The 22786-nt window shown below is 34.1% G+C and overlaps 1 protein-coding gene across 8 annotated transcripts in view; it reads left to right on the top strand.

Moving 5' to 3' along the window:
- Positions 1 to 22786, top strand: part of PPP1R12A (protein phosphatase 1 regulatory subunit 12A) — a 159967-nt gene that overhangs the window by 97525 nt on the left and 39656 nt on the right. For 5 of the 8 annotated variants that reach the window (XR_007456738.1, XM_049625997.1, XM_049625999.1 and 2 more), the window contains exons 7-14: positions 569 to 657; positions 811 to 968; positions 6530 to 6651; positions 15113 to 15328; positions 17301 to 17395; positions 18201 to 18302; positions 19195 to 19362; positions 19757 to 19933. Coding sequence is in view for 7 of the 8 variants with exons in the window: in XM_049625997.1 (XP_049481954.1) it covers positions 569 to 657; positions 811 to 968; positions 6530 to 6651; positions 15113 to 15328; positions 17301 to 17395; positions 18201 to 18302; positions 19195 to 19362; positions 19757 to 19933 (1127 nt within the window). In the remaining variant the exon portion in view is untranslated. The remainder of the gene's footprint in view (positions 1 to 568; positions 658 to 810; positions 969 to 6529; positions 6652 to 15112; positions 15329 to 17300; positions 17396 to 18200; positions 18303 to 19194; positions 19363 to 19756; positions 19934 to 22786) is intronic. The other 3 variants (XM_049626003.1, XM_049626001.1, XM_049626002.1) reach the window with 2 other exon arrangements.

Here is a 22786-nt window from a genome sequence, read left to right as displayed (position 1 = left end):
GCTTTTGGTTTAAGTTAGTCCTGTCAATCAAACTAAATGACAGTGAAAAAGAGTAAAGGAATAGTGGTAGTGTTCAGTCTTTTGTATTGCTTATTCCCATTTCTCTTATCTCCCTTTCACAAAATGAATACTTCTGTAATGTATCTACTCAAGAATAACATGTTTTTGTAATTTCACAACAAAGTTTGCTTAGAAGAAAATCTCAGATTTCTAAAATAGCAGGCCCTAGATATTGAAGAAGTTATGTAAGTAGGAAACATTTTTAAGTAAAATATCATCAGGCATATTAAGTGGCTGATGGAGCCTGACTTTTTCAGTGATCTAACAGTTGGAGAGATCTAGAAAATTCAACTTTGTTCTTCACTTAGCTTTTTAACTATCTAGTCCTTTTTATTCTTTATCTGAGCTGCCTTCCCTCCCCTCCTTTTTTTTCAGTTAAAACTTAAATCTTTTATTTGTTTTGGGTTTGTTTCATGTTTGGAAAACTACTTTATTTTAAATTCTGTATTTTACTCATTAATACTATTTTAATACTATTCTTATTTTCCTTTGCATAACTTTTATAAAGCTCCATAGTGAAAAACGGGAGAAGAAATCTCCATTAATTGAATCAACAGCCAATATGGACAATAATCAGTCACAGAAGACCTTTAAAAAGTAAGTAAAATATTAAAGTCACTTTTGTTAATGTCATGAATGAATTGGCATCATGGCCATGAACGTGATTATTAGACTTTGTGGATCTGAGAAAAATTAACGTATTTGGCCTTTTGTGTTTATACTCATTTGAAAGCTATTTTCTTTGCACAGCAAAGAGACATTGATTATTGAGCCAGAGAAAAATGCATCCCGTATTGAATCTTTGGAACAAGAAAAAGTTGATGATGAAGAAGAAGGAAAGAAAGATGAGTCTAGCTGCTCTAGTGAAGAAGATGAGGAAGACGACTCAGAATCAGAAGCTGAAACAGGTAAAATTTGAAGCATAACTGGATTTTCTATGAATTTTGATGCACTGTAAAGTAAGGTAAGATCAGGCTTTAATTTTGTAGCTTTTCTGATTGACTTGCTACTTGTTCAGATACCTGAGAAGCCAGTAAATTACCTTTCAGGGAGTGTTAAAAACTTGAGTATGGTTGTGAATTTATTGTCTAATGACCTGGAGGCTCTTACTCGCCTCTATGTTTTGTTTTGTTTTGGTTTGGTTTTTTTGCTGACCTGTATTTTTAGATTTGAAGAAGGTGAAGATTTTCTTAGGATGGTGCAGGTAGGGTGTAAATGGGTTCCCAACAATTAACTAATGCTCCTGATACTTTTCTGAGGCCCAAAAGTCCAGAAAGCTGGTCCTGATATCTTCCCAAATATTCCCTAAACAAGAGTAAAGTTTTAGAAAGTTGAGGCTGAATCAAGATAGTTTCCTATGGGATGTGGGGAAATTTGCTTTGTTTAGAGAAATTTTAAAGATACAGGAAAGTATACCTTCATATTCCAACTACCAAGAATGAACAGCTGTTGACTGTTATATTTGCTTCAAATTTTTCTTTTAATAAAATTTAAAAAGTTACAGTTGTCTTTAACCAGGAGCCCTAATCTACTTCCCTTTCCTTTCTTTCCAAAGTCAGTCACTGTCCATTTTATCTTCCAGTCTATTTTTACACACTGACACATTCAGAAGTAATTACCAGATGCTTTTACAATAATAAATAACTTACTCTGCATAATAAATAATAACTTACTCTGCATCAGCTAATCACTCAAATCTTCTGAGCACCATGAAATTCCAGTATTGCCGTATTTGAGTTGTATAACCTGCTGTTTTAACCTGTAAATTTATCACACACAAAATATTCCATTTCCATTAAGATGTTTTGATCAAAGAAAAAATTATCAGGCGCCTGGGTGGCTTAGTCAGTTAAGCGTCCAACTTTGGCTTAGGTCATCATCTTGCAGTTGGTGAGTTCGAGCCCCACGTCAGGCTCTGTGCTTGCAGCTCAGAGCCTGGAACCTGCTTCAGAGTCTGTGTCTCCCCCCTCTCTGCCCCTCCCATGCTCATGCTCTGTCTCTCTCTGTCTCTCAATAATAAATAAACGTTTAAAAACAAAACAAAACAGGAAGAATTATCATTATCAGGACCTAATGGTCATCATCGGTAAATACAAATTAAAGCCCTAAAATTTCTTGGGTTCCCTATATTTCCTCTAGACAAAACAACAGTTTTAGATCATTTTATTTTTACTCACTGAGCAAAATATTTCCTCTGAGAAAATGTGGGAAGCTAAAGTTTACTAAATAAACACATGTCAAAGAAGATACTGATTACCTTTTTCTCATTAAAAGCAAAATGTTGCAGGGCACCTGGGTGGCTCAGTCGGTTAAGCCGCTGACTTTGGCTCAGGTCATGATCTCCCAGTCTGTGGGTTCGAGCCCTGCATCCAGCTCTGTGCTGACAGCTCAAAGCCTGGAGCCTGCTTCAGATTCTGTGCCTCCCTCTCTCTCTGCACCTCCTCTGCTTGTGCTCTGTCTTTCTGTCTCTCCGTCTCTGTCTCTGTCTCTCTCTCTCTCTCTCTCTCTCTCTCTCTGAAAAAAATAAACACTAAAAAAAATTAAAAAACAAAAAACCAAAATGTTGCTAAGCAGATAAAGGCCAGCTTTGTCGCCAGGTTGTGTGTATGTCTTATTTATTTAGTTATTTTTAAAAAAAAAAATTTTTTTTAACGTTTTTATTTATTTTTGAGACAGAGAGAGACAGAGCATGAGCGGGGGAGGGGCAGAGAGAGAGGGAGACACAGAATGGGAAGCGGGCTCCAGGCTCTGAGCCATCAGCCCCAGAGCCCGACGCAGGGCTCGAACTCACAGACCGTGAGATCATGACCTGAGCTGAAGTCGGACGCTTAACCGACTGAGCCACCCAGGAGCCCCTATTTAGTTATTTTTAATGTTTGTTTATTTTTGAGAGAGAGAGAGAGAGAGACACAAAATGCAATCAGGGGAGGGGCAGAGAGAAAGGGAAATAACAGAATCTGAAGCAGGTCCCAAGTTGTCAGCACAGATCCTGATGTGGGGCTCAAAGTCACAAACCGAGAAATCATGACCTAAGCTGAAGTCAGACACTTAACCAACTGAGCCATACAGGTACTCCATTTGTTTGTTTTAAATTCCTTTTTTTTTTTTTTTTTGAAACTTACTAATCCTACAGGAAAATTATTTTTTGGTAATACACAAAGAGTTTTTTAGTTATATAAATGGCTAGATTCTATTCCCCAGGTATATAATTTTTAAATTTATTGCTGTCATATTGCTGGTCAGGTGAGTCAGCATATCTTTTGCCTTGGTGACAGTCTGGGTAAAATTGGAAACTAAAGCAACAGGTAATCACTGAGTATTATAATTCATTTTTATAACCTGCTAATTAAAATGTTTGTAATTATAAAAGCAAATTATATGAGAATGGGCATGCACAGTGTTTAAGAACACAGGCTGATTCATGAGTGTAATTGTATTTGTGGTTAACTTATTTGATCTTAGATTTCTCCATAAAAATAGGATAATAATACTTTATATGGATACTCTATAAAGAGTGCTCCATAATAAATTCTAGCTTTGCATAATTTATAAAATTCAACTCTACTAGTTTAAATATGATCAATATAAATGCTTAATACCATTTCAGTTAAATTTGTTCTGTTTCCCTTATTTTATGAAAACTAGGAAATGAAATGACATCATTGATATTTAAATTCACTCAGATATTTCACAAGTTTTAAAATTATTTTTATACGGTTATACCCCCTTTGAGATCTGCTTTGGCCCCCAGTGTAGTAGAATTCATCATTACAAAACTAAGTATATGTACATATGCACAAGAAAACTAGAACTAGCACGCGGATCTTTTAAGTAATGTGTGAGGTCTATTACTACTTACATAGTAGAATTCAAGAATCCAAGCATCTCACAGGAATTTCTGCGGTTTTGTTATCTAATACATTCTTAATTGGCCCCTTCTATACAATTTACTGTTCCGTGTTAGACATTGGGGAACTATTTAAAACAAACAAGACTTCAGATTTAGGCCAGTCTTGCCATTAACAAGCAAGTCTGACCTCTTTTGGTTGAAATTTTCTTTCTTGTAAAATAAGAATTAGACCAGATGATCCGGATAGTTCTTTAAACTGTACTATTTTGTAACTATAAATAGAACTAATTGCCATCAAATTGCATTGTATTCTACATTTGGAGTTTAAGCATACCAATCACTCTCTGCTCAGTTTCTCACTGAACTAACTTTAAATATCCCTCTGAAGTATTGTACTATCATAATTTTGTTCTTCCTGTTGCTAGTGGTTGGTTGTGCCAGGAAAATTTGACTCTATCTCAAGAATTAATCCTTGTAAATGCTGTATGGTTTGCTCTGTCTCACTCTTTTAACATCAACAAGGTTTTATCATACTTTATTTGGCAAGCTTCAGAAAGCAGTCATTTCCCTGTAGAGCTACAGCTTGATTTGACAATTTCTAAACTATTTCTTTTTCTGCTTTTTTGTAAGGTTATTTCCTTGGGAAACTATTTGATGTAAAATAACTATTTTGGTGAATTTTCTTTCATAAATTATTTACTGAGTTTGTTTTTTATGAGTGTTTTTTTCCTCATAAATCAGCTGAAATTAGGAACTCAACCAAAAGTTTAATTTCCTTCCAAATGATTTATAAATTTTAGAGGTAGTTGAGGGAATGAGGAGGGAAGCATATTTTTGCTTTCAGGTTGGTTTGTTTGTTTTCCTCTAGAACTTGACACTTTTATTCTTCAATGAAATCAAATTATAGAAGGACTTTAACAATATTAATAATGTTAAGTTGGATGGTGGGCACTTGAGGTTTGTTTCATTATTATTCTTAAACGAAGCCTAAATGTTTACATACATGTATATCCATTTTAACTTTCATGTGTAGATTTAACTAATCAGAAAGCAAATTTTTAAACCAAAAGAAAAAAGGAGAAAAAAATCATTGATTATCTTGTTTATTATTTATTCTTCCTACTAGACTGTAAGCTCTATGCAGTTAAGATACTTGGTTTTTCCATCAACTGATATATCCCCAGTACGTAGGACAGTAACTTAAGGACCCAGTACCAAGCACTTGAAATATGGAAACATTTAATAAATATTTGTTGAGTTACTCTCCGGTTAGGTGGACTGTTTTCCAGGATGATGGTCTAATAGATTATGCATGATTTGTACTTAACTATGCCAAATAGGCTTGGCTTCTGTTGAATAAAGAGGTATTGTTTAGCATTGAGAATAAAGTTTATGAGACTGAGTTTAGCTCATTCACTTTATTCGAAAAGCTAAGACTTTAGTGATTTTTAAATGTGTCACTTTAGTCTTGTCCTTTGGTATAGTTTGAGATATGATGCTTTTCACCCTATTAACCTCTTGTGGATATTTTCCTAGTCACAAATAGAATTGAATGAATCAGTGCAAATCAGAACTATTTAGTGAAAGTTTATACTTGCCCTAAAGATAAGAATATTTTAATATTGTCTACTTATAAAGTGTAACAGCATAAAATAATGATAAGGTAGAAAATTATTTTGGAAAAGTGACCTAAAGGAGGAAGAGAGGTATAATGAAAATGAGTATCTCTTAGGGTTTTAAAGTATGTACTATACTTCTTCCCAAAAGTGTAGAATACCACCTGTCCTCCCCCATTTTGAAACTAAAGAAATACTTTAAAACTAGATAAATGATTTTTGACCATTTGAAAAGTAAACCTTTCTGCCCCATTTATAAATTACTGTTAATTTATAGATTTAAATTTATAGGTAAATTTTTCAAATACAGTCGGAATTTTTTCTAGCATCAGATTGATTTTCATTAAATTTTCAAAAATCTTTTTCTAAGTAATTCATTGTTAATTAGAAATTGTCTCAGTACATTGTGAAAAGAGATTTAAATCTTAATTCAGCTGATATTCTCATTTAAGTGTAGACTTTTTAGTGGTGAGCAGGCATGCTCCTTATGACACTTACGCATACTATTTGACAGGAAAATAAGCTGATTATTGACAAAAAGCAGTTTTTAAATTTCTTGGAATAAAGAGGAACTATGAGTTTTAAATAAGCAAGGTAAATTGTAGATGTATTAGAAAAATTGCATAGCTCTTGTAATCTTTTTACTTACACTTAATATTTTATGTACTTAATCTTTATACTTATACTGTATTCATGCATTCAACTTAAAATTTTTTTTTGTATTTTTATAGTGTTAAAAGTACAAAAGTCAGATTCCGTTTTTGCTTTTTATTCTTAGAAGCTTTGTTGCTTGTCATCATGTTCTGTTATGTATTTCAGCATACATATTGAGGCATTTCTAGGAACTCCTTGAAAAAATTCACTTGTTAAAAGGGATAAAAATGGTAAAAGACTTGAATTAACAAAACCTTAAGCAAAAACGAATATAAAATACTGTTTATCTAGACATTGAAGTAGTCCATACCAACTCTTGACTCCATGTTTTTTTGTGTTTTTGTGATAGATAAGACAAAACCTATGGCTTCTGTAACTAATGCCAATACATCTAGTACACAAGCAGCTCCTGTAGCTGTTACAACACCTGTGTCATCTGGTCAGGCCACACCTACGTCACCTATTAAAAAGGTAAGCCAAATTTTTGTCTGCTAAAAATACATCTATTCTGTTTAAGTACTAAAGCATTAAGACAATTCTTAAATTTGTATACTTTATTCCAAAAGTAAAGTTTAGAACAAGAATGTATTTTTCCTTTTTAATTTGACTAAGATTTTCTTTGAACCATATTACATTCTTTTTTTTAATATAATTTTTTTTTTTTTTTTAATTTTTTTTTTTAACCTTTATTTATTTTTGAGACAGAGCATGAATGGGGGAGGGTCAGAGAGAGGGAGACACAGAATCTGAAACAGGCTCCGGGCTCTGAGCTGGCAGCACAGAGCCCGATGCGGGGCTCGAACTCACGGACTGTGAGATCATGACCTGAGCCGAAGTCAGACGCTTAACTGACTGAGCCACCCAGGCGCCCCTTTTTTAATATAATTTTTAAAGTATTAGTTTGCATATAAAAACTAATGGCTTTGTATTTTTTATTTGTACTGAATTTTTGAGAAACATGGGTTTTGTATCCTTTATCCCTGTTGATAAGTAAAGGTACATTTTGTTAATTTCACATGTGTGTGAGTTAAGCACAAAAAGTACTACCACAAGTCAAGGACAGAGCTAGAATCTAGATTTTCCTTTTTGTTTAGTTTTGTTTTTATTTAAATTCAAGTTCGTTAACATTCAGTACAGTATTGGTTTCAGGAATAGAACCCAGTGATTCATCACTTCCGTATAACACCCCGTGTGCATACCAGCAAGTGCCCTCCTTAATGCCCATCATCGATTTAGCCCCCCCCCCACACACACACCTACCTCCCCTCCAACAACCCTCAGTTTGTTCTTTGTAGTTAAGAGTTTCTTATGGTTTGCCTCCCTCTGTTTTTATCTTATTTTTCCTTCCCTTCCCCTTGTTCATCTGTTGTGTTTCTTTTTTTTTTTTTTTTAATGTTTATTCCTTTTCGAGAGAGCACAGCAGGGGAGGGACAGAGAGAGAGAGAGAGACATAGAATCTGAAGCAGGCTCCAGACTCTGAGCTATCAGCACAGAGCCCAATGTGGGGCTCAAACTCTCGAACCTCGAGATCATGCCCTGAGCCAAGTCAGATGCTCAACCAACTGAGCCACCCAGGTGCCCCTCATCTGTTGTGTTTCTTACATGGAATCTAGATTTTCTAACTCTACAAAGCACTAGATTTGTAAGTATGGTATGCCATTAAGAGCATGATCTCTGATGTCAGACAAAGCAGAGGTCCACACCTGAATCCCTCTACCCCTTTATTAATTGTAAGGACCTTAAGCAAGTTACTGTCTCCTTATCTGTCAGGAGAAAGAAAGACAAAACAAAAACAAAAGAGTAAGTTAGCATTGTAAGTGTTGGTTGAGAGAGAGCCTGGCTAGTGACAAAGTACTCCCACAATGTTAGTTTCATTTCTTCCTCTTCTCCTTTATTCTGTTCTCCATGTGGGCTCTGTCCTTTTGCTTCCTTTTCTCCACCAAACAGTGCTTTCCAACTAGTTTGTTGATATTTTTAAAGATTTTGCTTTTCCCTGCTACTCCAGAACCTGTACTTCATTTGACCCAAATTAAAGATTACAGGTTTTGTTTTATTTTGTGGGGTTTTTTTTTGTTTTTGGTTTTTTTTACCACTGCTCTCTCTTTTTAAAGGCTTCTCCCCACCAACCCTTACTTGTCTTTAATGAGCGTATTCATTTCCCTCTCTGTTTACATACACACGCACACACATATGCACACACGTACACACACTTTTTTGTGGAAACATTTAAGAATTGAGTGCAATCAATATAACACTTTACCCCTAAATACTTGAATATGTATCTCCTAAATACAAAAGCATTATCCTTCATTCCCATACTAAAATGATCCTATTTAAGATATTTAACTTTGATATAATACTCTGATCTGTGATCGTTATATACAAACCATAGTGAAGATTTTTTCACTTGTCCTCCTACTAATGTTTTTCTGTTTGTTTTTTCTTCAAATCAAGGGTCCACTGAGGGATTGTACATTGTGTTTAACTGTCATGTCTGTGCCTTTGGACTTCTTATTTTGTTGCTTATCTGACATTATTTGGTTTGTGTGGGTTTGATTTTTAAATTCCCATAGTGTTTCTATTATGTTGTCAGTATTGCTAATTTTGGATTTGGCTTCAAGTGATCAAAATGTGAACCCTTTAGAATAATAAACTAGAGAAAATCCATACCACTAGTAATGATCCTCTTCTAAAACTCTTCCTAAGGAAATTGGTATTGTGGGTTCATAGTAGTAGAAATGCATGGATTTCATTGGTACAGTTTGAATATCAGGAAACTATATGAATGATTTATCTTACCTTCTGTATTCCAGAGCTGAGGGCTTCTTGAAGTTAGGTAGAACTCATGTTCATAAGATCATAATTATATATGCTTAAAAATGAAATTTTTCAGGGGCAATCTCTCTGCAGAATTTTCAACATGATTATCATGGTATAACTGGAGTCAACATAGGCTGCTTTAACTAAACTTTATTTAATTCTAGAGTCCTTCTATACTTATTCAGTGATTACCAAACTTTAGCTTTTTTGATTTATTATCTGTTAAAACTATAGGATTATCAGAAGTTCACAAGAAGCTCCATCCCTCTGAAATATCTGGCCAAGAAAAACTGGCTCTCATTCTTTTGAGTATTTAGCTAAGCAGTCTCTTTCCTGCTATAGTCAAACAATTACAGTGGACTTCTTTCAATCAACTATATTTTTCTCAAGCATAGCCCCAAATTTAATAACTTAATTGCTCTTAATATCTGTTAGATTAACCTCTTTGCTATAAAAATCCTTGTTCAGAATTACTTCTGATTCTGTAATTAAATTGATCTAATAACAAGTGTTTTCTATGATTTGCATATTTAGAAACTCCACTTTATTCTCAATTTCAAGCATCATAACTTACTTGGAAGATTATATTGTTTCAGTCTTAAAATCTTAAGGGTTTTGTAGCCAAATTTTATTCAAATCAACAGAGTTGTGGTATATAGAAAATGTGAAGTATTATTTTAATGGATGGAGCAATCTTACTTATTTTGTATGACTTTTTAAAGCCTTTTATTTTGTTCAGTGATACTTTGTAATGTTAATTTAGCATTTTAATGTTTCTAAGTTAGTTTCAGGAATTTTCCTGTAACTTAGAGACCTAACAGATGAATTGCCTTAGATGAATTGTTAATCTGTAAATGCATCTTAAAAGATTTTGCAGTTAAGAATTCTATTTTTAGATTCTCACTACTCTGCTTTCAATATTTGCACAGAGGTATGCTAAGTTTTGTTTTCTCCACCATTGCATAAACTATATATAAATACACACTCATACACTCATGGTAAGGAATAGATCACAAACCAGAAGCTCTAAAGCAGTATTAAATATCACTTACATTTTCTAACAACTCAGGGTGGCAGTTACAGAGAAACATATTCGCTTTAAATGATTTTCCCTTAAGTTCTTAACTCTTCAGCTAAAATTAAAGAATATTTCTGTAGCAGTAAGATCAGGCTTATGATTTGTGGAGATGTTTTCTATAATACCATCAGTTTGGTTTTATGATTTAAAATTTTAACAGTAGGGGTGCCTGGCTGGCTCAGTTGGGAGAGCATGTGACTCAATCTTGGGTTCATGAATTCAAACCCCACGATAGGTGTAGAGATTATTTTTAAAAATAAGTAATCTTTAAAAAATTGTTTAGTATTTTTATTTTTGAGAGAGAGTGAGAGTGGGGGAGGGATATAGAAGGAAGGGAACAGGATCCAAAGCAGGCTCAGCACTGACAGCAGTGAGCCCAGTGTGGGCCCAAACCTATGAACTGTGAGATCCTGACCTGAGCCAAAGTCAGATGCTCAACCAACTGAGCCACTCAAGCATCTCTAATCTTTAAAATTGTAACAGTAAGTTTATATACCCCTCTTTTGTCAAAATAAATATTTTTGGTTGGGGCTCCTTTGTGTGTCTTGGTCAGTTAAGCATCCAACTGTTAATTTCGGCTCAGGTCGTGATCTCATGGTTCATGAGTTTGAGCCCTGTATCGGGCTCCGTGCTGAGTATGGAGCCTGCTTGAGATTTTCTCTCTCTCTGTCTCTCTCCCCCGCCCTCCTTCTCCCTGCTTGCTCTCTCTCTCAAAATAAATAAAATAAAAAACTTAAAAAAATAAATATTGTTTGGGATCTCGGAAAAAGATTGCCTACTTTGCTGTATGCACATAAATTCTGATAGGGTAAACTGTATTTACTTTACTAGATGGTAAAAATTCAGAATTTTCTTGGAATTAAATGCTTTGGTTAATTGAATCCAATTAAGTATAATAATAATTTAATAAAAAACTACTTTGTAGTGTGGTATATTGCAATATGCCAGTAGAAGTGTACAAATACAGAATGATGGTTTAAAAATGAAAGAGATCCTATTTGATTTGAGGTAATAAAATTAGAACATTTGAGATCTTGAATGAGTAAAGTAGTATTTCAACTAGCAGGAGAGTTTGTACAGTTTGCTGAAAGGAAAAAAAGAAACAATGTGAACAAAGTAGGGACAATGTAGAATCTTCTGCAGGAAAATAAATTGTTTAGTTTGATATCTAGAGTACATATACAAAGTAAAACAGGAATAGTAAAGCCAAATTGTGGAATGTCTTCATTTCTCTGGTAACATTTTTAGTTTGATGGATAGTAGAGAATCAGAAGATGTTTAAACAAGGCCGTGAAAGAATTATTCTTTATAGAATATAATTTTGGTAGCAATGTACAGGTGTATTTGAAGGTGAGAGACTAATTGAAAGAAGATGTATTAGAAAATCATTGAAGTTGCCCAAGATGATAAAAAAAATATAGAGAAGTGGCAGTTCTTAGAAGGAGAAGAGTTTCTCTTCAGAAGGAGAGGAGTTTCAGAGACTTGGCAGCTAATTTATAAATGAAGGACGATGACAGAGAAGAAGTCTAACATGGCTATGAAGTTTCAAACATAGGAAATTGAAGAAATTTATTGGTGCTACTAACAGAAATAGGGAACTGAGGGAGAGCCAGTTTGGAAATAAAGGTGTTTGATTTTAAGTATGTTGAGTTTCAGGTTCCAGTTGTAGTTCTAGATGGTCCATTCTCCAGGTAATTAGAAATTTAGGACTGGGAATTTAGGAATCAGACTCAACTAGAAATAATAAATTTGAAAATAAGCTGAGCACAGTTCATATTGAGCTTGAGGAAGTAGAAAAGACCCTGTTCCCAGCCCTCAGAAGAAAGTAGAAAGAGAAGATGAGAGATCTGAGAACAGGCTCTTGAAATGCTTGTGTTGCAGGACTGTGCTGACAAAAGCAACAAGGCCAAGAAGGAGGGTAGGCAAAAGAGTAAGAAAGTCAAAACAGTGTCCTGTTACAAAAGCCAAAAGAAGAGTTTCAGGGAATAGGTATAGTTGAATATTTCAGAGATACTCATTTACAGACCAAGTAAAATTGAAAGGTACTTTTAAACACATAAACCAATAAATCCAAATTCACACTAGGCAGAATGGGGGTAGATCAGTCATTACAGTGCAAGAAATGTCCATTTTAAATTGCTAATACTGCTTCATTTTTCTCAACTCTAAAATAGCAGTATTAATAGTATTTCAGTGGGTGGTTGTAAGGATTAAACGAGATAACTCCTGTGAAGCACTTAGTTTAGGGACTGGCGGGAGTAAACATCTGTTAAATGTTAGCTTCTCTTGTAACATTCAGTAAATGTTAAGTTATCTATTTTATCATGGAGGAGTAACTTTGTTTCCAGTTTTGGGGAGGTTCCAAGGCAGGGATTAGCAAACCGTAGTCGAGTGAAACTGGCCTATTACTTGTTTTTGTACAAGTTAGAATGGTTTTAATATTTTTTTAATTTATTTTGAGAGACGGAGTGCAAGCAGGGGAGGGGCAGAGGGGGAGGGAGAGAGAGAATCCCAAGCAGGATCCGCGCTGTCAGTGCAGAGTTCGATGCGGGGCTCAAACTCAGGAACTGTGAGATCTTGCCCTGAGCCAAAATCAAGAGTCAGCTACTTAACTAACTGAGCCACCCAGGCACCCCTGGTTTTAATATATATTTTAAAAATTTTTCCAAATGTTTTTACTTATTTTTTTTTTAATTTTTTTTAACGTTTATTTATTTTTGAGACAGAGAGAGACAGAATATGAATGGGGGAGGGACAGAGAGAGAGGGAGACACAGAATGGGAAGCAGGCTCCAGGCTCTGAGCCATCAGCCCAGAGCCCGACGCGGGGCTCGAACTCACGGACTGCGAGATCGTGACCTGAGCTGAAGTCAGACACTTAACCGACTGAGCCACCCACGCGCCCCCGTTTTTACTTTTTTTTGAGAGAGAGTGACAGAGACTGACAGAGCAAGTGGGGGAGGGGCAGAGAGAGCGAGGGAGACACAGAATCCAAAGCAGGCTCCAGGCTCTAGGCTCTGAGCTGTCAGCACAGAGCCTAACGCGGGGCTTGAACTCACAAGCTGTGAGATCATGACCTGAGCCAAAGTCGGATGCTTAACCGACTGAGCCACCCAGGCACCCCAAGGTTTTAATATTTTTAAATGGTTGGAGGGGAAAAACCAAAAGAATATTTTGTAACCCAAACTTAAATTTCAGTATATCTAAATAAGTTTTATTAGAAACACAGCCACATTTATTCTCTTATGTATTACCTGTGGTTACTTTTGTACAACACTGTGGATGAATAGTTACAACAGTGACTCTGTGGTCTGCAAAGCCTAAAATTCACAGTCTGGTCCTTTACAGAAAAGTTGGCCAATCTCTATTCTTAGATGGTCCCTATGAGTTTAGACGCAGAAATCAAAAACTTGTCATCTCAGTGTCTGTATTGTTGTATAAAATGTTACAGAGGTTCTTGGACTTTCTCAGTCAGTGGAATCCTTAATGTTTTGTTAATTTTTTTCACAGTGCCACTTGGCCAAAAGAAGTATTTGTTTCATTTATTAAATAGTTAAGTGCAAGTAAGTTAACAGTGGCAATTTGTGCCATGTCCAACAGATGTCACTGTGCTTTCTCTCAAAACTTGAAAGTATACCACAGCGCCCTTGTGATTTTATTCTGGCATCCCTGGAATGCCTCAGTGCACTGTATATCATGAGGCTATTTATGACCTTATTGATAGGAATTACTTACTAGAAGTACCAGAGATATCTTACCATCATAATAGTTTTGTCTATGAAGTAGTCCTCTGACATTCTGGGTGCTTAAACAAGCAAGCACTCTGAAATGCTAATTATATCAAACTTTGGCAATAAATATGGAAAAGTGTTTTTTCTTTTTTTTTTTAATTACCCATATCCTATGCTTATAGCAACTAGTTAGTTGCTATATTCACCCATCTGTTCTTAACTGTGGTTAAATATTTAAACAGTGAAGTTCATGAAATGAACTAGTTAAAGACAACAAATGTTTCATTTTTAGGGCTCTTGGAAGCCTTGAAAATGAAATAAATATTTGTACAAAAGAATAGTTTTTAGTTGAAATGTTAAAATTAATATTTGGTGGTAAAATCAAAAAGTAAGTTTAAGGCTATGATACTAAAAATATACTGAATTAAATATTCTAAGTGGAAGATAACATCACATTACTTTTTGTTGATTATGCTGGATTAAAAAAAAATTCTTAACCCAAGTATATAAATGAATAAAAATAAAATTCAAATGCAGTAGTCTGTTCATTCAAGTACTATAGTATTTGCTCCATGTGCCTTTAATTGCTTTAGAAATTTCTTTATTAGATTCTTTCAGATTCTTTCTCTTATGCTAAAATTAGATTTGTTCCCAGTTACTTTTAAGATTGGATCATTACCCAGTTATTGGGTTTTGTTACAAAATTCTTTTAAACAGAAAAAAGTATGTTTTGTTTATAACTTCCTTTTTTGTTTTGTGCTTTCAATCTTTATCTCTTTACCTGTCTTATTTTAATTGGCTTTAGTATGATTTCATTGCTCCTATCATGCCTGTGGTGGAATCAGTAGATCCTGCATCATGGAGGCAGGGCTTGCGCAAAACTGGCATTGTTCTTGTGCCCAATAAGGGTGAAAAATCCATGGTGAGGCATTCCTATGTGCAAGGATTTATGAGGTTACAATATAACAAGTTTAATATGAATATTGGTTCCAGAGATGCATGGTTTTAAAGTCCTTATGGTGTGCTCATTTCTGTCCTCTGTATTTGCATTATAATTTTTCTGTGTGCTATAAAGTGTGGAGTGTGTTTTCTTAAATCTAACTTTTGGAAAGGTAGTTCTATTTTTTTTCCAGTTTTAGATCTTTACATTTTTTACTAAGACATTAACCTACTTAGTAAAAGTGTTTCTCCTGAAACTATTAACTATAATTTCAGATACATTATCTATAAATTTGTTATTTCCAGCTTAAGGATTGATCAGTGTTGATAATTACTTTTTCTTTTCCTTAAAAATAAAATAACAGTTTCCAACCTCAGCTACAAAAATTTCTCCCAAAGAAGAAGAGAGAAAAGACGAGTCTCCTGCATCTTGGAGGTTAGGACTTAGAAAGACTGGCAGTTATGGCGCACTTGCAGAAATCACAGCATCTAAAGAGGCTCAGAAAGAAAAAGACACTGCAGGTGTTATACGTTCAGCTTCGAGTCCCAGACTCTCCTCCTCTTTGGATAATAAAGAAAAGGTGACTTATTTCATCATCTGGTTTCTATCAACACTCTAATCATTTGTTTTCCAGGAACATGAAATCTGATAGATTTTCTACTTTGTGTCATTATTAAATTTGTGTATCAACTTAATTCACCTGACTTAATGAATTTTACATGATAATACAAATAGACCTACCTTAAATGTCAATATGGAATTATAGGCATACCTCAGAGATATTGTGGGTTTGGCTCCAGACCACTGCAATAAAGCAAGTCAAATGAATTTTTTGTTTCCCACTGTATATAAGAAATATATTTATATAAGGCACCTGGGTGGCTCAGTCAGTTAAGCATCTACCTCTTGATTTTGGCTTAGGTCATGATCTCATGGTTGTGAGATTGATCCCCACGTCAGACTCTGTGCTGGGTGTGGAGCCTGCTTCAGATTCTCTCTCTTTTTAGGCCCTCCCTCTCTCTCCCGTATGTATATGTGTGTGGATACACACACACACACACACACACACACACACACACATACACACATACATATATACACACATATATATATGTGTGTGTGTATATATATATATCTCCACACACACATACACTCTAATTTTATGTATATTTTATACTCGTATATATACTCATAAATTTTATATATATTTATGCTGTAGCCTCCTAAGTATACAATAGCATTGTGTCTAAAGAAAATGTACATACCTTAATTTAAAAATATTTATATGCTGACCATAATTTGAGCTTTCAGCAAGTTATAATCACTGTAACAAATATGATAATAATGAAAAGCCTTGAAATATTGTGGGAATCACCAAAATGTGACATAGAGACACAAAGTGAGCAAATGCTGTTGGAAAGTGGCTTGGATAGACTTGCTTGATGCAGGGTTGCAACAAATTGCAAATTGTAAAAACCACAGTATCTGTTAAGTGCAATAAAATGAAGTATGCTTCTGTAAGTACTGGGAAGATCAGATTTGCTCAAAAAATAAATTATGAAACTATACTTAATTAAACAAATGCTTTATTCCACTAGACAATTTATAATAAAATATATTGGGGGGCATTTATTCTAGAATTTATTCTGTAATGTAATTATACTCGTAAGTTGCATTTATCTAGCATCTGCAGTTTTATATCTGCTACATCAAAAGCAACCTCCTTTTAATCAGTAGTTTTAATAACTGTATTTGAAGGATAGTATTAAATTATATCAAATAGAATGTATGCAGTTTATTCAGATATATTTTATATTGCTGGATTATTTCTTTTCTATATTTTCAGCGCTTGTACTTTTTTTTCATATAGTTTCGTCCCTCTATTTAAAGTGTTTGTTTCTTTGTGTCAGAAATAAGAAATAGAATTTCTCATCAAGTAATTTTAAAGTTTTTTATTTTGTATAAATTGATTGCCTAATTATTTTCCAAGTACTTGATGCCAGTACAGTGGGAATGTACCATACCATTGCTCCTGCACTCTCAACTGGATTTGGATAAATATAACTTAAGTTTTTTTTGTTCGGAATATTTTAACGTTATATCAAAGTAATGAATAACTTACATAGCATAAATAATTAGGACTTACCAGTTAACCATATTTGAGACCTTATTTCTCTGGAAAAAAATAAGAATATTTTATTATATTATACTGCATTACCTTACATAATCTGTTATAGAAATTTAGAAAAAGTCATTAAAATGAGGAATTTTTTTCCTTATATTAAAATATTGTCTAATTCTAGATTAAAGGAGAAAGAAAAGAAAATCGGTTTGAACAGGCTGTCCTCTGGCACTTAAAGTATTTAAATATTAATAGACATTAATTTTAAAGAGTATAGGTAGGAGCTGTGGAAATACTATAAAGTAAACTGTTATGGTTGTATAATTGTAATTGTATAATTGTACATTGTTGAATACTCTTTCCTTAGTACTTTTAGCGGTTCCTGTAATCACAGATTTATTTTTCACTCATTTTTTTTCCTGTTGTGTAGGAGAAAGATAGTAAAGGAACTAGGCTTGCATATGTTGCACCTACAATACCAAGACGACTAGCCAGTACATCTGACATTGAAGAGAAAGAAAACAGGTGGATTCATTATGATTTGCTTTATGTTTTTACTATGAAATCTTTATTATCTAGCATGACAATGAAAACATGAGCATTGTTGTAACTCTGTGGGATATATGGATTGTGGGAAGAACACCAAATAGAAGGTCCTGAGGAGATGGATTTTGGATATTGGTGAAATGGCAAAATCAAAACAAAACACATTGTGGTTGGGACAGTGGTGCCAGATGAGGTCACAAACTAATCTAGTACAGACTCTCCAAATAGTTGAAACCTACAGAAAAGGAGAAAGAAAGGAGAAAAAGCTCTTAATCACTGTCAACATTTTAGTTTCTTTCTTCCTATTTTCAGCACATGGGGTATGAGAACTTTTAAATATAGTTGTAGTCATGTTATAACATCCAGTTTTGTGTCTTGACTTTTTTGTTTGTTTGTTTTTACCTCACATCTCATACGTAGTCTTATGTGTTCATACATACCTTCAGTAAGCGTTGGTTTTCATCAGTGCATTATGTTCCATAGAGTAGGTCTGTTGAGGTTTAAGTAACTATTTCCCCTCTCCAAATATGGAGATTTAAATTGGTATTTTATGATCATAAGTAAAACTTCTGTAAATATCTTAATTTTCCCCACTGTAGTTAGGATTATACCTTAGGGATAGAATCTTAGAACTGGAATTACTTTCATTTCTTAGTAAATATTCCAAAGCATTTTCTTAAGGGATTTTACTAGTTTCTGCTTCTACTGATGTTTTTTAATAGACAGCTTTCTTAATCCTGTTTTAAAATTATATACCAGAATTTGAAAGATACTCTTTTCACAGAGACTCAAGTTTACGAACGAGTAGCTCCTACACAAGAAGAAAATGGGAAGATGATCTCAAAAAGAATAGCTCAGTTAATGAAGGATCAGCTTACCATAAAAGGTAATATAATTCTTAAGTAACTTTTATGCATTCTTTTATAAAAATATGAGGCAGTTTGTTTAGAGCCCTCAATTTAGTATCATTAAGAAAATGATATTAACGTGCTTTCATTGTTTAAATAAAACGTCATTTAAAAGTCCAGAATATATATTTAGAGGTAGATGAAAATTTGTTTTTACTTTTATATATATTATGTATAATTAGATTTGATATATTAAGAAGCATCTTTTAGATTGTAGCATATTTAGAAGGAACTCCTTATATAATTGACTAGAGAAGTTGAAATAGATCAGTGTCTTAATTGATCTGGGCATTATTTAGTGACCTGGAAGTTTCCACTTTTCTTAGAACTCGGAGAGATGGTAATTTCTTGAATTGAAATGTTGGTAATGTCATATTGGAGAGGAGGGGGGAAAAAACCATAAATATTTTCTCGGTTAAAAACAACCAAAAAGAAGAGTAAAAGATGAGCAATTATAATATAGGCATGGGTCACTCCTAAGGATGTGACTCATTGCTAAAATACTTTTCTTCAAAAAGGTTGATCTTAACTTTCCCTGAGTAAAACCAGACCTAAGTGTTTTTCTCAGACCCAGCCTGGCATGACCATATGGTCTGTTAATAGTTCCAGAAACGTAAAATATCAGATCAGAACATGTTTGAGTCCTGTCCAGGGAGGTGGGAGGCAGTAAAATGATACACTACCAAATTAGTGAAATCATCTAGACTCTAGTAAGTTGTAGATGCAACTCTTGGTGCTGGGGCCGGTGGTGTATTTAGGAACACAGTTTTTTAGATTTTTCCTAGCCTTGTGTATCTGTGTAATGTATAGACATTAACTGTAGACTACACATACAGACACATCCTATATAGATATGACTCTTTCCTTCAGTTGCTCCTTTGGTAGAAGACAAGATGATTTGATTAGTTCTAGTGTTCCAAGCACCACATCAACACCAACAGTTACCTCTGCAGCTGGGCTTCAGAAAAGCCTGCTTTCCAGCACAAGCACTACTACAAAGATTACAACGGGTTCTTCCTCAACAGGCACACAAAGCAGGTGAGTCACAGATAACATTTTGTGTTCAGGCCTACTGTGTGCTTATGTATGTGCATGCATTTTTGTTTAGAAGATTGTGGGGCTCTGGATTTTTTCATTTACCTTTTAAAATTATTTACAAGCAAAAATTGGTTCCAAAAAGAGGCAATTATGCATGTCTGGGGAAAAACGAAGTTCTTGAATTATTAACTTTCCTTGAATCAGGCTGCTTAAAATGTAAATTTCTCCCTTTGACAGCTCTGGGTGAGATTTCTGGTTCATAGTTCAAAGATGTCTTGCCTCATGTTTTAAAAAAATCCATCCCTGTAGTCACATGTTTCAGCTGCTAGAAAGTGCTTTCATTGTTTAGCTGTTTTCCTTTTCTCTTTTTGTGTTGCTGCTTATGATGCGATAGTACCTCAAATCGTTTGTGGGCTGAGGATAGTACTGAAAAAGAAAAGGACAGTGTTCCTACGGCAGTGACCATCCCTGTTGCTCCAACTGTTGTAAATGCTGCAGCCTCAACCACAACCCTGACTACAACTACTGCTGGCACTGTCTCCTCCACATCAGAGGTCAGGGAGAGACGCAGGTGTGTAAAGGTCCTAATAGAACTGCTGATGTATCTTGCCCAGTGCTGAAAGTTGTTTGTTTTGCTTTTTAACCTTGTCAAGTTGGTGACCATCTCTTCAGTAGGTTAATAAGTGAAATAACCTGTATCAGCTCAGAACTACATGAACTGATGTAATTGGCAGTTACTAGCATTTAGGCTTGGTGACTCCCTCTGACAGAATAGATGTTTTTGTTTCAAGGAAGTGAGCCAGACACTTGTCTTCTTAGCCATCTTCATTTTTTTAGTGGTTGTTTTCATTCAAGATGGTTTTGTGGTGAAGATCTAAACACACCCAGTCACACTTATGGAAGACTAGATGTAACATGACAGAAACAGATTTTTCATTCTTCTGTTTCCTCCTATTATTAAAAAATTTGATGGATGTTAAACTGTTTTGGTTACTTTCGAGACTTTTCATTTTAAGATTCTCTTGAAGAAAGGCTTATTGGGCATATGTGTAAACCAAATCATTTTTAAGTACTTTGAATACGTTCTCTTAGTTTTAATTCAGTACATAAAAGGGACTCATTAATTAAATATTTTAAAGGATTTATGAATTTATTTTCTGTGCTTAAATGTTAGGAGCGTTGCTCACTTCTTCATGCTGCTGCTAATTTGCTTGGAATTTCAGATGTGGAAAGGAACTTACCTCTTTTGTGATAACCCTTGCTTTACATAAGAAACTAAGACCCAGAGATATTAAGTGACTTTTCCACTTTTATTTAATGAGAACTAAGGCGAGGCCCAAGATTACAGGAGAATCAGTCAAGTGTTTTTCCTGCTATAGCATGCATAGTTACTAGCTTTGAATTTTGTTTTTCCTCTTGAGAAAAAAAAAATCTTAAAAAACTAAATGTGACCTTTTTTGTATTTTATTCCTTTGAGATTAAATTAGCTACATAACTGGTGTTTTGGTTTTTATTTTGTTTTGTTTGTTTACTAAAATACCAACCAGATTAACTTTGTCATAGTTCTGGCATGTAGTGTTCATATACAGGCTTTGTCTCTGGTGCTTATCAAAGTACATGGCCTGTAGTAAGTAATTAATATCCTTACAGTAATATTCATGGTGAATATATGAAAAGTAACAAAACATTAAATTTTTTAATGTTAAACATTTTCTTTCCTATCATTGCATCTTTATTTTTTGTCAGCATGATTATGTTTTATTACTATTTCTATGGTAAGATTTAGTGATAGTTCTATAAAACCATTATAAGCAGTTAGCATTTTGTGATTTGAACACCAGTATAGGTCATACCATATTTTAATAATTCTTCATTTTTCTATACATTAATGTTAGTTTTAGGCTTTTGAGGTGTTTTCAAGTCAGACCATATAGCCAACAGAAATTAGAAGATCATAGGCAGCCATCATTATTTTTGAGTGAAAATCAATTTGAGGACTTTGCTTTTATGGAGTAGGGGAAGTTAAAGGGAAAAGGTTAGGAATCCTTGGTTTTTTACTCCTTTAATCCTAAGGTTAGAATGCTCTCCAGGTCAGAATTTCTTCTTCGGTAACATAAGTATTTTATTTATATAATTTTTAACTTCTAGACTTATTGTTGGAGAAAGTTGAGTTTCAGCTTCTTAGAATTAATCCTGGAAGACATTAGATTGAGAATTAAATATTTGGAGATATTAATAGAACAGAACAAATTTTAATAGCATAAGAAACAAAATGTATCTGTTAACATTTTCCCTGGTGTATATTACAGAAATTTTGTTTGTCTTACTCATTTTCAGTGATGTTTGCAATAATAATGTTTGTGTTTTGTTTCACGTCAAGTAATTGTTTGCAGTTTTGAATACATTGTTGACCTCTTCTGTTTGTCTTTCAATTAAATTTTGTTAATGGTTTTGAAATGTGTATAGTTGAATATTTGTCCTCAAAATGTATATATTATGATTTAAGTATATATTGTGGCTAAAAAGATAAGTTAATACATCTATGCTATTTTAGGTATCCTCACATATATACTTTCAGATGTTATGCAAAGTTACCAAACTCACTATTAAATTCCACTATTCTATTCTTGAATTTTGTTTTTATTGATCAGGATTGGATGAGGATTTTCTGTTTTTGTTAAGATTTCCAATGGATTAATAGTGGTAGCAGAGTGGGAAGTAGAGAAGAAAAGTTAGTTTTAAATAGCATGATAGCAAATTCTTTCATTTTTTAAGTGTTTCTAATGCTCCAGTCTTTTCAAAATACAAAGCAGTATCTTTGAATGAAAACATAAATTCATGTGGAACTGTTGCTTTGTATAATTGTTCTCCTCCACCTTTTTCCCTTGGCTCAGCCAGCTTGCATTTGCTCATTTATCTTCCCTCTGCAAGGAAAAAAGCTGAAAGAAAAAGAAGGGTTGTTTTCAGTTTTTTAAAGATGTTATTTGTTGATTTCCCAAATATAAATATTATAAATAAATATATTTCAACCAATAAATCAGTGAAATAATAAATAGAATAATTGGAATTATTAGAAAATCCTTATTTTAAAAATAATAACCTTTCAGTAGCTCAGAAAATTGTAAGCCATCTAAGACTACTAAGGAGTAAAATTATGTACCTTATATAGTTTTAAGAAAGAGATGTAGTATGATATAGTAAGTTAAGGCAGCAGTGGAGTTTGATGGGCACCTGGGTAGCTCAGTTTGTGGGATCAAGCCCCACATCGGGCTCTGCTGACAATGCAGAGCCTGCTTGGTGTTCTCTCCCTTTCTCTCTCCTCCTCCCCCACTCTTGCACTTTCTCTCTCAGAATAAATAAATAAGCTTGCTTGCTTGCTTTCTTTCTTTCTTTCTTTCTTTCTTTCTTTCTTTCTTTCTTTCTT

This window comes from Panthera uncia, chromosome B4 (genome assembly GCF_023721935.1).
Source record: "Panthera uncia isolate 11264 chromosome B4, Puncia_PCG_1.0, whole genome shotgun sequence".
Lineage (NCBI taxonomy): Eukaryota > Metazoa > Chordata > Mammalia > Carnivora > Felidae > Panthera > Panthera uncia.
This window is presented reverse-complemented; position numbering and strand designations above follow the sequence as displayed.